The 13,773-nt window shown below is 35.6% G+C and overlaps 1 protein-coding gene across 1 annotated transcript; it reads right to left on the bottom strand.

The window, feature by feature from the left end:
- Nucleotides 1-9,122: 9,122 nt before the first annotated feature.
- On the bottom strand, nt 9,123-12,560 carry LOC120781827 (component of gems protein 1-like). The gene is made up of 2 exons (XM_040114048.1): nt 12,315-12,560; nt 9,123-9,368 (listed from the first exon to the last, which is right to left on the bottom strand). The coding sequence occupies exons 1-2, from the start codon at nt 12,558-12,560 to the stop codon at nt 9,123-9,125; spliced, it is 492 nt and encodes a 163-aa protein (XP_039969982.1).
- Between the last annotated feature and the right edge of the window lie 1,213 nt (nt 12,561-13,773).

Here is a 13,773-nt window from a genome sequence, read left to right as displayed (position 1 = left end):
GCAAAAGCTGCTATCTAAACCAAAACACGTTTCTGCAATGCCATCTTCATCATCTGAGGAGACATTCTGTGAATTAAATTTATCGGCCGAAGACATACAGGACATTCAAGTTATTGAAGACAGCCAAAAACCCAACATCAAGAATGTTCTGGTAGGTATTGATGTTATTGAAGACAGCCAGCAGCTCAACATTGATAATGTTCTGATCGAATCAGATTTGTCCGAGTCGCCTAGTACTTCCACCATATTATCATGTCCTGGCGAGCCAAGTGGTTCCCAAGTAGATGGAGCCAAGTTGATGGAAATAAAGAGTTACTAATACACGTTGACATTAAGGATCCAAATGCACATATTATATACATATTAAGTCATTTATTTATATTTATACACTTCATATACAAAAATTTAAAATTTTCTTGGATGTGCTCGTTTCTGGACTGTGAACATGATAAACAAATCTTTGCTTAAATTAAATACAACACAGTTATGATCATATACAGTTAATTAATATAGTGCTTTCTGGTAGACAATATTTTTAGTTTTTTTGCGGTGCGTAAATAAATAAGGATGTTGGTTTTCCGACACGCGAACACGCAACGTATAATTGTCCATGTGCGAAACAGGGAAACTCTAAGTTTATTCCGCAAACTTGCAACGATTGGCCTTGCGATTTATTTATGGTCATCGCAAACGCCAGACGCACGGGAAATTGCAACCTCTTAAAATCAAATGGCAAATCCGTTGGAATCATAGGTATTCGTGGGATTAAGACATCCTCTCCTTTGTATTTTCCTTTGATTATTTTAGCTTCGATGATGTTATTCATGAGTTTCTTCACAACCAATCTCGTTCCATTGCAAAGTCGAGGTTGATTAATATTACGCAGCATGATGACAACTGACCCTACTTTTAATTTCAAATTATATGGTGGTAGTCCAGGCAAGTCCAATGAATTTAAAAATTCTGTAGGATAGTTGACTACGTCATCCTGGTTTGTGGCCGTGTCAACTGATTTGTACGTAAACAACTCTCCTGGAAGGAAATTCTGAATGGTAGCATTGAGATCATCGACATCTTTGTTTTTTGCTGCCAATATTGCTCGTTCACTTAGCCAATCGTGGTTATTATATTGTTGTTTAATGTCCGGAAAACACGCTGAATAAGCTCCTTTTTCGATTCTGTGAAGTGACAGAAATCTGTGGGAAAAGTCATTAATCCGGTCGAGCTGTCAACTGCGACCTTACCATTGCCAATATCCAGCAACTGCTTCGAAAACACAGTCGCAGTTTGATCTTGTTGCAAAAACACTCGCATGTTAGTAGTTAATTGTAGTGTCTTTACGTGCCGCCACAAATTTGATGATTTTAGACATGCGTTTATTTCGTCAGCAACAGTCGATCGAGGAATTACTGGAAGAGTCTGACGAAAATCACCTGACAACAGTATCATAGCTCCACCAAAAATGTTTTGGTTATCACGTAAATCTTTTAACGTCCTATCTAGTGCCTCCAGCGACCTCTTGTGGGCCATTGTGCATTCGTCCCAAATTATCAATTTGCATACTTGGAGAGTCTTCGCCATAGCGCTATTTTTGGCAATGTTGCAAACTGGCGTTTCGTTGATATGCATGTTTAATGGTAATTTTAAGGCTGAATGTGCAGTTCGTCCGCCTTCTAATAAAGGTGCTGCTATTCCAGATGAAGCCAACGCTAGGCCTACCTCATTTTGCGATCGGATCTTTGCTAATAGCAATGAAATTAGGAACGTTTTCCCAGTACCCCAGGAGAATCAAGAAAGTAAATCCCCCAGACCCACTGTTTACAGCTTGTGTTAAACGATCGTACGCAATCCTTTGTTCTTCGTTCAATTGCGGAACAGTTGTGCGAACTGCTTCGGTCATAGCTTGAGTATCGTACTGGAGTTCTCTTTGCAACTCATGGTTTAATGCATCTTGCATAGCACGATTGGGTGCTGTCAGGCCCAAACACGACAATACTTTATTTGCCATCAACAAACACATATCTTCTATTATGATCAATGTGTCATTGTAAATCTCTGCCGTAATTTCCAATGTAGGATTCAAAGTTTCACAACGCACGCGATGCAACACATCCTCAGACATGTCATCCTATATTTCATCCACAAATCATTCGGATTTGAGGGGAAACATGTCGATATTATAATCGCAAACAGTGTGCGAATTTGATGCGGCGATGAAGATATCACGGAATCCTTGAGCGTATCATCCCAATGCGAATCGTTTTCAAGCAACCGTAATAATTGACACGCCTCACGGTAAGTCGCACACAGATGTCCATCAACTGTTCGCAATTGTTGAAAAGATGTCGGACCAGGAACATTCACCAATAACAATCTAAGATAATAACATTCATCGTTATTAGGATGTACTGTATATATACGGCCTATAGCATCTGTGGCAAATACATTTTCATATCCTTCAAGTGGTGTTCCTTGTTTACGACGCTGAAAAGACTTTGATGATGCGTTCCATGTGTAGTAGCGCGGCATATCAGCATACAGCAAAGTGCGAGCGAATTGATCAGTTGCACAAATTGAGAAGAAACCTGTCAATGTGGTCACAGGTGGACGTGCCGCTCTATCCACAGCGTTGTTTGGGTTGAAATACACCTCGTTGCCCATTTTCTAAATGAACTGCCAAATGCAATACAGTGGGATGTCTTTCATGAATTGCAAACGAAAATATGCGCCAAATAGCCTCATTGCTGCTTACATAGCGACACATCTGACAGTGAGACACTTCATCATTTGTGTTTGTTACTGCGAATATGACCATGTCGCTACCTTTGTTAACATATTTACATATGTACTTTATGGATTTCACAGAGTTACAAAATTCCACGTTGATCACATCATGTGTTGATGTGAGCTTCAAAAGTTTTGGACAATATGGGCGAGAATGGCACAATCCAACGATTGTCTACATGAAAATCTTGCCCTTTTATCTTGACACCTACATATCGTACACTGTCCTCAACTGATCGCCGACGATACAATGGGTAACTATCGATTCCCGAGATGGTTTCAGCAAGCAAGTTTCTCGGGTACCGTTTGGAGCACTTGCCGTCGATCATACAGGGTGAGCTGTTGTTGAAAACTCCGCAAGGTCCATGTATCATGTGTTTAGTTACTATCGTATGCAATTTTGGGTCAACCGTTTCATCAGGAATTTCGGCTGAAATAATGGAATCAATTTCTTCTGGCCTTATTTTGTCAACCAACCAGACTAATATATGAGCATGTGGCAAACCACGCTTTTGCCACTCAACAGAGTACATCCAACAACGTACTTGGCCATACACACGATGCTTTGTAATGAAATTCATTAAAGATTTTAATGTTTGCTTGTAAATTCTGGCTGTGATGTCATGCCTATCAAGTGGTGTTTGGTTGTGTAGCAGTTCTTTTTTATTTCAATCCATTGTGGGTTACAGGTGAATGTAATCAATAGGTCTGAACGGCCATACTTTCGAACATAAGACATCGCATCTTGAGCGTACTCGTGCATGGGGCGCGGGCTTCCGATGTAAGTGGCCGGTAAAATTGTCATTCTTCCTGCATTATTTACATTGCCGTCAGCATTGATTGCATCGCGAAGATGAATGTACTCTTCAGATCGAAGCTGCTGTTGGTTAAGACGGATGTATGTCAATCTTTCAGTCTCAATTTTGACGTACATGTCCACTGCATACTGATGAAAGAGCCGTTGACACATCAAAATGTGATTTACTTCACCTTCACGGATCATGAGTCTGTATGCATAATAATTCATGGCACTGACTTTTTTGTGTGTATCAGCACCTGGAAGTACATATATTAAAAAAATACATTTTATATTGAACAATATAAAATATTTTATTTTGTATAATCTAATTACCTGTTGTTGGATTAACCATTTTGATATTAAAATGGTACCCATCTTCTCCCTGCCAGAAAATTAATGGGTATTGTAAAGCATCATAAGCTCTATGCGTTTCATATACACGTTTCAATTCATTGTTCCGGCGATGAAGTACAATATCTCTTGATTGCAAATTCTCTCCAACAACGACAATAGCCACTTCATCTATTGTCGGTGAATTAAACCTCCTTGCATGCTCTCCAGCAGGTGTTTTGTCGGCTCTTATTACAATATTATGGCTGTCTGATGGCATCCGATCCAGTGCCATTTTGAACATCTTCACTAATTCATTATTCTCGTGAAGAAATGTTTGCAGTTGTTGGACAATGATTCGCTTGACGGTTGGATTATGACCACAACGTGTATCAACTTCCACATCTTGATTGCCCATAAAATAAATTTGCAAAAATTTATGATCTGCATCTGGCACTGGCAGCATTGCCCCAGTAGGTGATGAATTTGTCCTTGTATCTGTAATTGTTTAAGAACTGGTTAAATTAATTGTGATACAAATACAAATTAGAATTTCACTAAAACAATTATGGTATACTACCTTGAAAGTAGGCATGAACCCGTCTTGTACTATATGCGTTGCACCAAACGATGTCATTTGGAAGCAATTATTATATTTTTGGATGTTAGCCAAGAAGTGTTTAGACTCACTTTCCATCCCATTAACTAATGAGTGTAACGGTTCAGGTGGTGGAACCAATTGAGGCAATTGTACATTGCCACCAGCACAACATAATCCTGCAGGTTCACTACTGTACTTTAATGCTTTACAATGTTGACAAATGATTGACATTTCTCCAATCGTCACAGATTTGTCGGCACTATAATCAAATTCCGGATCGTAGGAAAATGCTCCTCGTTCGAGGTTTACAGGAGCATTGCGTCTGCGGAATCGATTAAATTCGTTATCCCGTGCTCGCTGCTGTTGTGATCGATGTGCACGAACTCGTTCCATTCTCCCCTATCCACTTGATAGTTATTTACTCTTGAACGTAATTCTCCCATACTTGTACGACTGTTATCATTATCAGCATCTCGCTGGTCATTAGTGCGGTTGGAGCGTAAAGTAGCTCGTTGCACATTTACACGACTTCGACGACCTATGTCAGGTCGTTTTCTTTCCTCGGCATTGTAAGCAGCGAGAAGAAAATCACTTTTAGCAGTATTTCAATATTTCTCCAATTAAATGCTTCTTTTTTTAACATGAGATGACAAAACCAAGGATGTTAAAGTAGGAGCGCAGCAAAAAGTCTCTAAATTTATGGACAAAACAATGTAACGTTCGGATACACGTGCTTTTTACATGAGATGACAAAACAATGGAACGTTCGGATACACTTATTACAGGGCATCTCGACAGGATAGAATTTATAGAATACTAACTGTTATTGCCATTGCCAAATCTGTATGTGGGCATTTGCTATCATGATATAATCATTTGCGCAAAAGCGTAGGGTAGGTAGGTTCGAGATGATGTAGCGTATGCTTTGAGCTCTTGAAAAATTTATTTTATCATTTGCGAAATGCCGTCGGGTAGGTAGCTGATGTAGGGCACGTTTTGAGCTCTTGAACTCCTTAAATCTTTTGTGTGGAACATAAAAAAAGGATAAATATCCTTTTGTTTACAAATGTATTTTTGGAAAAAATAAGATAATAACAATGGATAAAGATCCTTTTTTTACAAATGTATTTCTGGAAAAAATAAGAGTTTATATTTTTGGACTATTATATACAAATTGTGGCATAACTTTTATATACCAATAAAATTAATAAATTTAAAATGAGAAATGATATTTTGATTTATGCTTGTATAAGTTTATTAAATTTAAGACTTCCCAAGCCAATTTGCATAAAATTTCTATAAATTAACAATATTATACTAAATATTAAATGTTATTTTGAAAATGTACTTTATTTTTATAATATAACACAACCGTCTTAACTCGCTCTTCTAATTTTCATATTACCAAAATTAAAATGCCGTCGGCATATGTGGAAATGGAATATGTTGCCTCTTCGAAATTTTCATATAAATGAAAACTGCGCTGTTAAACTGCTGAAGAGACAGCTTCTAGCTTACCATATATGGCAAACTATGTAGTATTCTATATCTAGTAAGCAATGAGCAATGTGGAGTCTGCACAGGCAGAGATGCCCCGTTATTATAATAAAAGTATTTTTGAGAGTTGGCAACACTGAAAGTTGGCACCATCAAACATGTCAACACATTAATTATATTTATATTTTGAAATTAAAATAATAAATTTAAAATGAGAAATGATATTTTGATTTATGCTTGTATAAGTTTATTAAGTTTAAGACTTCACAACCCAATTTCCATAATATTTCTATAAATTAACAATATTAAACTAAATATTAAATGTTATTTTGAAAATGTACTTTATTTTTATAATATAACACAACCGTCTTAACTCGCTCTTCTAATTTTCATATTACCAAAATTAAAATGCCGTCGGCATATGTGGAAATGGAATATGTTGCCTCTTCGAAATTTTCATATAAATGAAAACTGCGCTGTTAAACTGCTGAAGAGACAGCTTCTAGCTTACCATATATGGCAAACTATGTAGTATTCTATATCTAGTAAGCAATGAGCAATGTGGAGTCTGCACAGGCAGAGATGCCCCGTTATTATAATAAAAGTATTTTTGAGAGTTGGTAACACTGAAAGTTGGCACCATCAAACATGTCAACACATTAATTATATTTATATATTTTGAAATTTGAAATTGAAATTTAAATACACGATGTTATGAGCAAAGTTGATATTATGTTGTCGATTCAAAAGTCTTGTTTTAATGCGTTCTTCAATTCGAGTGGAACTGAGAGTACAAATACCGTCAAATGTTTGACAGCAAGTAAGTGGTCAACTTTTATATGGGAAAATGGAATTGCCGTTTTACTCTATCTTACTCGTATTTTTTCCTTATTTGCTCACCGTTTAGACCTACCCTGGACTACGACAAACATTTTAAAACCAAAGTCAGCTCAATCGGCCCAGCAGTTCTCGAGTTTTAATCAGACTAACGAACAACAATTCATTTTTATTTATATAGATTTCTTTCCGTTTAGTCACTATTACTCGTTGGGAAGACTATGCCTTTTTAGTCCAACCTTTTAGTCAACTACACTTCTTTTCACTTAGTCACTATTACTTAACTACGTGTTGGGAAGACTATGTTTTCTTAGTCCAACCTTTTTGTAAACCGCACTTATTAACTACCACTTAACTACTTGTTGGGAAAACTATGTCTTCGTAGTCGAACCTTTTTGTCAACCGCACTTATTAACTACCACTTAACTACTGAATTGAAACTTATGTTAAAAATTAGTTATTGGAATTAAAAGTGTGTGAGCAGCGATCATCACATGCAGTGCAACGTGACCGTGCATTCAATGCAGACGCTAAGTCAGCACTTTTGGGTCGCGCGTGAGTTAATTTATTTACTCGGGTTAGGAATAAAATAAATATAATTTTAAGTCAGCCAATGAGATTGGTACTGACTGATCCTTCATTCGTTTAATAATTCACAGTATACACATGTACTTAAGTATTGAATATATTAAACTTAAACTGTACCTTTACAAGTGGTATACAGAACTTGTTACTCGGCAGTCGATAATGATAAAGTGACCTCGAGGCTATTGTTCCAGTTGCTTATATAGGCTATGCTTATCGCTGCTCATACTATTGAGATGCTAGTTGTTTACTAGTAAATAACTATTTGGGTTGTTATTGTTTGTTGTACTGATAGTGCGCTTCTATTGTTCTAAGATAAAGTTGTTTTGATGATTTTTCTTTAATGTTTACTGAAAGATAAGGTTGTGGTTAAAGGTAAAAGTATTAACTCTCCCCTCTCTTGTGAAGAATAGATCTCCTGATCTATACTTGAGTCTTGAGTAGATGAGTCATTCCTATACGTTCTATGGTAGCGTTGTAGTTTCTTAGATATACAGTTGTTTGATAAATTATATATAGTTTGAATATTACAAATATACTTAATCCTAGGACTACAAGTACTCCTATAGTTATGAACATATTCTTGATTGGGTATTCTTCAAATTGTATTAAAATTTGTTTAATTTTTTAATGTTGTCAAATTGATATTCGTTTTCTGATTTCAATATTTCAAGAATGTGAATTCTTTCGTTTCCATTAGCTATAATATAATCTTTAATTTCTTGTTCCTGGTTGTGGAATATTTCTGAGTCAATAATAATTGTTTTATTAAATTGTATTAAATTCGATCCGTCAATTGATTTTCCGTTTAAAATATGTTTTCCTTGTAATACGACATTACCATGTCCTAAATCTATAATAGGTGCGTTATTTGCTTGGATAACATTACAATGGGCTTCGTAACTTTTGATCATTGGTATTCTACAATTGTCATTAGGTTCTTATTTACAAATATATTTACTTAAATTACTTTTACATTTAGATGCTAATATTATTTTATCTCCACCTTTACTTACGATTTTATTCATATCCAAAATGCCTTGACGACAGGATAATGGAGTAACTTTGTATGTTGTGCATTTCTTTTCAATGACTGGATATTTATAAATTACAATGAAAGTGTCGTCTAATCTACCTACATGCGTGTCTGCATATTCGAGTATGTCAATAACCGGTATACTAGTTTGTCCCTTTCCTAATATCCTTTCAATCTCGTCCGTATTTATTGCTGCTGAATAAAAATTTCCGTTGTTCGCGAAATTAATTGTCATAGTTAAGTCAAATAACTCCTTGTATAATTCCTGCAATACAAGTTTTTGTTTAATTGTCTTAATATTAAATGTTTTCATCATTATTTCAAAGTTGGAATTAATTTGTCTTTGTTTGTTATTATTTTCAATTATGTCGTTGAGTATTGTTTTAATTTCAATCAGGTCGACGTGGTCTGGGACTCCTGTGATAAATTTCAAAATCGATCCTAAGAAATCAAGAGATCTTGAGCGTCTGGCTCGTCCATTATTCAGTGGTTGTTTTCTGAGGATTTATATTCTGTTAAACAATCCTATTTCCGTTGCGTCTTCACTAGGCATCTCTCCTTTATTTTCGGCGATCTCGTAGTATGGTTTCAGTATTTTGCTTCAGTCCATCATATGGAATAGGTGTTCATGGTCTTGATACAAAAATGATGGGTCAGTCTCGGTTAACACGTACTTGCGATCTTGTAAGTCGGTTATTTCCTGAGCTAAGGATGTTGCTAGGATTAATGTTAGCGTTATCATCATCATTGTTTCTGAGGTTGTCCTTGTGTACGATCTTCCCCTCCGTTGTTAAAATTGTGTCCTCACGATTCTCTTGTACGGGTTTCTTCAAATAGCGTGGATTTGTTTTATTTCGTGGGTTTTGTTTCACATAAACTGTTTGTCCTGTTTTATATTCCTTTTGTGTTCGTTTTTATTGTGGTATGATAGCATATACTCCTGCTTATTTTCGATCAGTTCTTTTATTCCTTCAGTCTTGCTCCTTTCAAAAAATAATTCGATAGGTTTCCTTTTTGTGACGGAATGTATTGTCCTATTCCTTGATTGCGTTGAATAGTTCTTCAGTCGCAGTTGATTTATTTTGTTTAATGCGCATTCTAGTAATTTCCAGAATGGTTGAATGCAGCCGTTCAACTTGAGCGTTCGATGTTGAATGGTTTGCTGCGGTCATTGAATGTTCAATATATGTATAGCCGTTGGAATAGAGCTTTTGCTGCTATGCTATTAAATATAGTCTCGTTATCAGTCATTAGTTTATTACAAAATGGGAATATTTGTATGAGTACTTCCTCTAATATTTTGTAGAATTCTCTTTTGTCGTTTAATTTTTCTCATATATGCGTATTTTGAGAATCTATCTATACATGAGAGATACATTGTTTTATCGATTTCAAATATGTCCATTTGTATTTGTGTGCCTATACCTTCAGGTATGGGTGTTTTTCATAAACTTGTTTTGTCGGGTGGCGTTCGTATTTGTTCTCTTTACAAATGCTACAATTTCTAGTTAGTCGGATTACATCATTTTTATATTTGGCCAATAGCAAGTTTCTAGTATCTCTAATGTATTATTTTTTGCGTTTCTATGTGCTCTTTCATGCGTATGTTTAATTATATTTTCTCAATCCTCTTCAAACCTTTTTCTCTATATTAAATGAAGAGTTTATAATATCATGAATTTCATACCAGGTTTCTAGTGTAGTGTGAAATGCGGTCGTGATATTGGGTTTGATAATTTTCGTTAGTGTATCTATCAAGTCTTGTGATGTGATGTAATTAACATAAAATCTCTCGTGGTTTACAAAAATTGTTGCTCTTTCTAATGCATTTTGTTCACATTTTTTTTTCACAATTTGTGTTTTAAATTGGTTCAGTGGAGCAATGACATCTTTAATTCTGATTGACAAGGATGATTCCTGCGAGTGTATTGAGTCGTTCGTAGTTACGTTTACTTGACATCTGACTGCGTCGGCTACTACATTTAAATCTCCTTTAATATATGTAATTTTTGCTCCGTATTCTTCTATAAAATTTTACCATCGTTTTAACTTTGAATTTGGGTTGTCCTCTGATATTGAAAAAATCAGGGATTGATAATCGGTGTAAATAGTAGTATTACTAGTGAGACCATACAGATAATTCCTAAGTTTCTTGAGTGCCCAAACGATTGCTAACATTTCTTTTTCGTTTTTTGAGTAATTTTGTTCAGTTCGCGTTAATGTACGAGAAATGAATGATATAGGTTTCTTGCCTTGTGGCAATACAGCTCCAATCGCATGATTGCTTGCGTCTGTAGTCAAATCAAATCCTTTTCCAAAATCTGGTTGGAATAATTCTATTTGTTCTTTTAGTTTATTTTTTAGTGTTTCAACTGCTTTAAGTGCTTCGTCATCTAATTTTACATGTACTGAGCTACTTTTATTCTTTGAAATATTACCATTCTCTCCTCGTAGGTAGAGTGTTAATGGTTTCGTTATGGATGCAAATCCTTTTATAAATTTTCTATAATATGAGGTCATTCCCAAGAAAGATCTTAAGTCTTTCAAATTTGTAGGGGTTTTGTACCTATCTATAGCTTCTATTTTTCCTGGATCTACTGTAATTCTACCGTTTTTAATTATATGTCCTAAAAATTCTGTCTGTCTTTGAAAAAATTTTGACTTTTCATCCGAGATTTTCATATTGGCTGCGTGTAAAGTGTGTATTATATTGGTGATTACTTTCATATGATGTTCAGGGTTAGCTGAATATATTAGGACGTCATCTATATACACGTATGCGCATACTCCTATGAATGGTCTGAGGATGTCGTTAACGCATCTTTGAAAGATCGACGGTGCGTTTTTCAGTCCAAATGGTAGTCGTAGAAATTCATATTTGGCATTATTTATTGAAAATGCTGTTTTTTCCCTGTCTTCTTTTTTTATTTTAATTTGATGAAATCCTGATTCTAAATCTAGCGTCGTGAAGTATTGTGCTTCTCCTAGGTTTTGGAGCATCATGGTGATGTCCGGAATGGGATATCTATCAGCGATTGTTTGCGCATTTAACTTCTGAAGTCAATAACCATGCGTCTTTTTGGGTTGCCTTGCTCGTCATTCCCTTTTAAGAAACTGTCCATATGGGTGAATTGTACGGGCTTTTGCTTGGCTGTATTATTTCATTATCTAATAATTTTTTTATTTCAGTTTCTACAAATGCTCTATCCGCTTGGGGTATGGATACTGTCTGACCCAAATAGGATTATTAGGTTTCTGTTCTGATTTCTGCCTCTACTGTAGTTACGTAGGGTAATGTTTTACTCTGGTCATTTCTTTTCATTAATTCAGTTATTTCTTTTTTATACATTTCTTCTCCTATCATATAATTTATTCTTGTTAATTTATTCTTTTTCACAATTAATACATTTCTTTCGGTATCTATCATTGCTTTCATTTACTTTAAACCTTTAATTCCTATCAAGAAATCGAAATCTTGTAAGGTATCGAGTTCTAAAAATTCCATACTGAATCCTATTATATTCACTTTCTTTTTATATTTAATTAATGATTTACCGTGTAAAGTAGCGGCTTGTTTTTTACCTTCTACTTCTATCCTTTTTGCGTGAGGGAATTTTGGATTAACATAATTTTCTTCTGCACCACTATCAATTAAAATATACACTGAGTTACCTCCTTCTGTGGTCCTTACAAGCATTGGTAACCCATGCCTTAGAATAAAAAATATTCTTCCTGTTCGTATTCTGTATTTGATTGTTGATCGTGTGTAATTTGGTTGATCCGTTGATTATATTAGCATGACTTGTATTATCTCGTACTCGTTTGTATCCCAATGCACCTGCTACCTTCTTAAATGGATTTTGATAATTCTGTCGAGGCTGCGGATTTCGTGGTGGTTGTTGCTGATTCTTGTTGTAACCTTGTCTCGTTGGTCTACGGAATATGGTAGATGAATCGATATCCATTGGTTCAACTGGGGGTTGTTGTTGATAAGAATAATTATTCTGATGATGATTGCTGAAATTATGATTCTGATGATGGTTGTATCGTGGAATGTACTCGAGGTTCTGATGGCGTGAATCATGTTGCATTGTACGGGCGATACTGTAGGCATCTGCTAATGTTGTGCATAGATGGCATTCTTGATAGCTACACTTCTCAGTCCAGTGACGAATGTTCTGATTGCTTTAGCTTGGATTTCTTGTGTCAATACTTGGATTATTCGTTCTTCCTTGTGTGTCATCTCAATCTTGGATAGCACTACATTCAATGCTTGGTTCAGATTGTCATAATATACATGCAGTGGTAGTTCTTTTTGTTGTATTTTCATCATATCTTCCTCCAGAACGTATATTGGTCGTTTGTCGGCATAGGAATCGTCTAGCCTATCGATGATGTCTTGGAAGTTTCTCTTTACGTTGTGGTTGATCAGGATCTGTGCAGCTTTGCCAGTAAGTTTTCCTCTGATCATTATTAATGCTTGGGCATATCTATTATGTCCTTCGAATTGTCGTATGTCTTCCATTAATGTGGTTGCTACTTTCCTCCAATTCCTGTATTCGTTGTAATCACCATTAAATTGTGTTAGTGTTTTAAACATATTCAGATCCACTTCTTCTGGTCTGGTGTAAGAACATATTTGTTCTTTTCGTTGTGGAATGGTTGCACTTCTTCCTAATTGTAGTTCGGATAACTGTCGTTGCAGATCGGCGACTACGTGGGTTAATGCAATTAAATTTGCTTGTTCTGTCATCTTGCTGGTTTATTTGTTGATTTATTTTACTAAAAATCGGTCTCCAGTTGTATTCTTGGAGCGCTGCTTGATATGGTATTCTTTCTATGAAAGCATGTTGTTTGCTAAGGATGGTATATTGATCCTTTACTTTCAATTTGTTGCCGTATTAGGATTTTTATGTGAATCCCTTTTGATTGACGTTGTGTGGGATGATGCACTGGTAAACTTCTTGGATGGTTTAAATGAATCCTTTTTTTGTTTCCAGGGACTAGGTTCTTCCCTTTCAGGCAGACTGACTAAGGATATTATTGATCCTTTTTTGTTGCTGCCCCACGTTGGGCGCCAGTTAATTTATTTACTCGGGTTAGGAATAAAATAAATATAATTTTAAGTCAGCCAATGAGATTGGTACTGACTGATCCTTCATTCGTTTAATAATTCACAGTATACACATGTACTTAAGTATTGAATATATTAAACTTAAACTGTACCTTTACAAGTGGTATACAGAATTTGTTACTCGGCAGTCGATAATGATAAAGTGACCTCGAGGCTATTGTTCCAGTTGC

The sequence above is a fragment of the Bactrocera tryoni genome, unplaced genomic scaffold, assembly GCF_016617805.1.
Source record: "Bactrocera tryoni isolate S06 unplaced genomic scaffold, CSIRO_BtryS06_freeze2 scaffold_7, whole genome shotgun sequence".
Taxonomy (NCBI): domain Eukaryota; kingdom Metazoa; phylum Arthropoda; class Insecta; order Diptera; family Tephritidae; genus Bactrocera; species Bactrocera tryoni.
The sequence above is the reverse complement of the archived record's forward strand: the minus strand, read 5'-3'. Positions and strand labels throughout refer to the sequence as shown.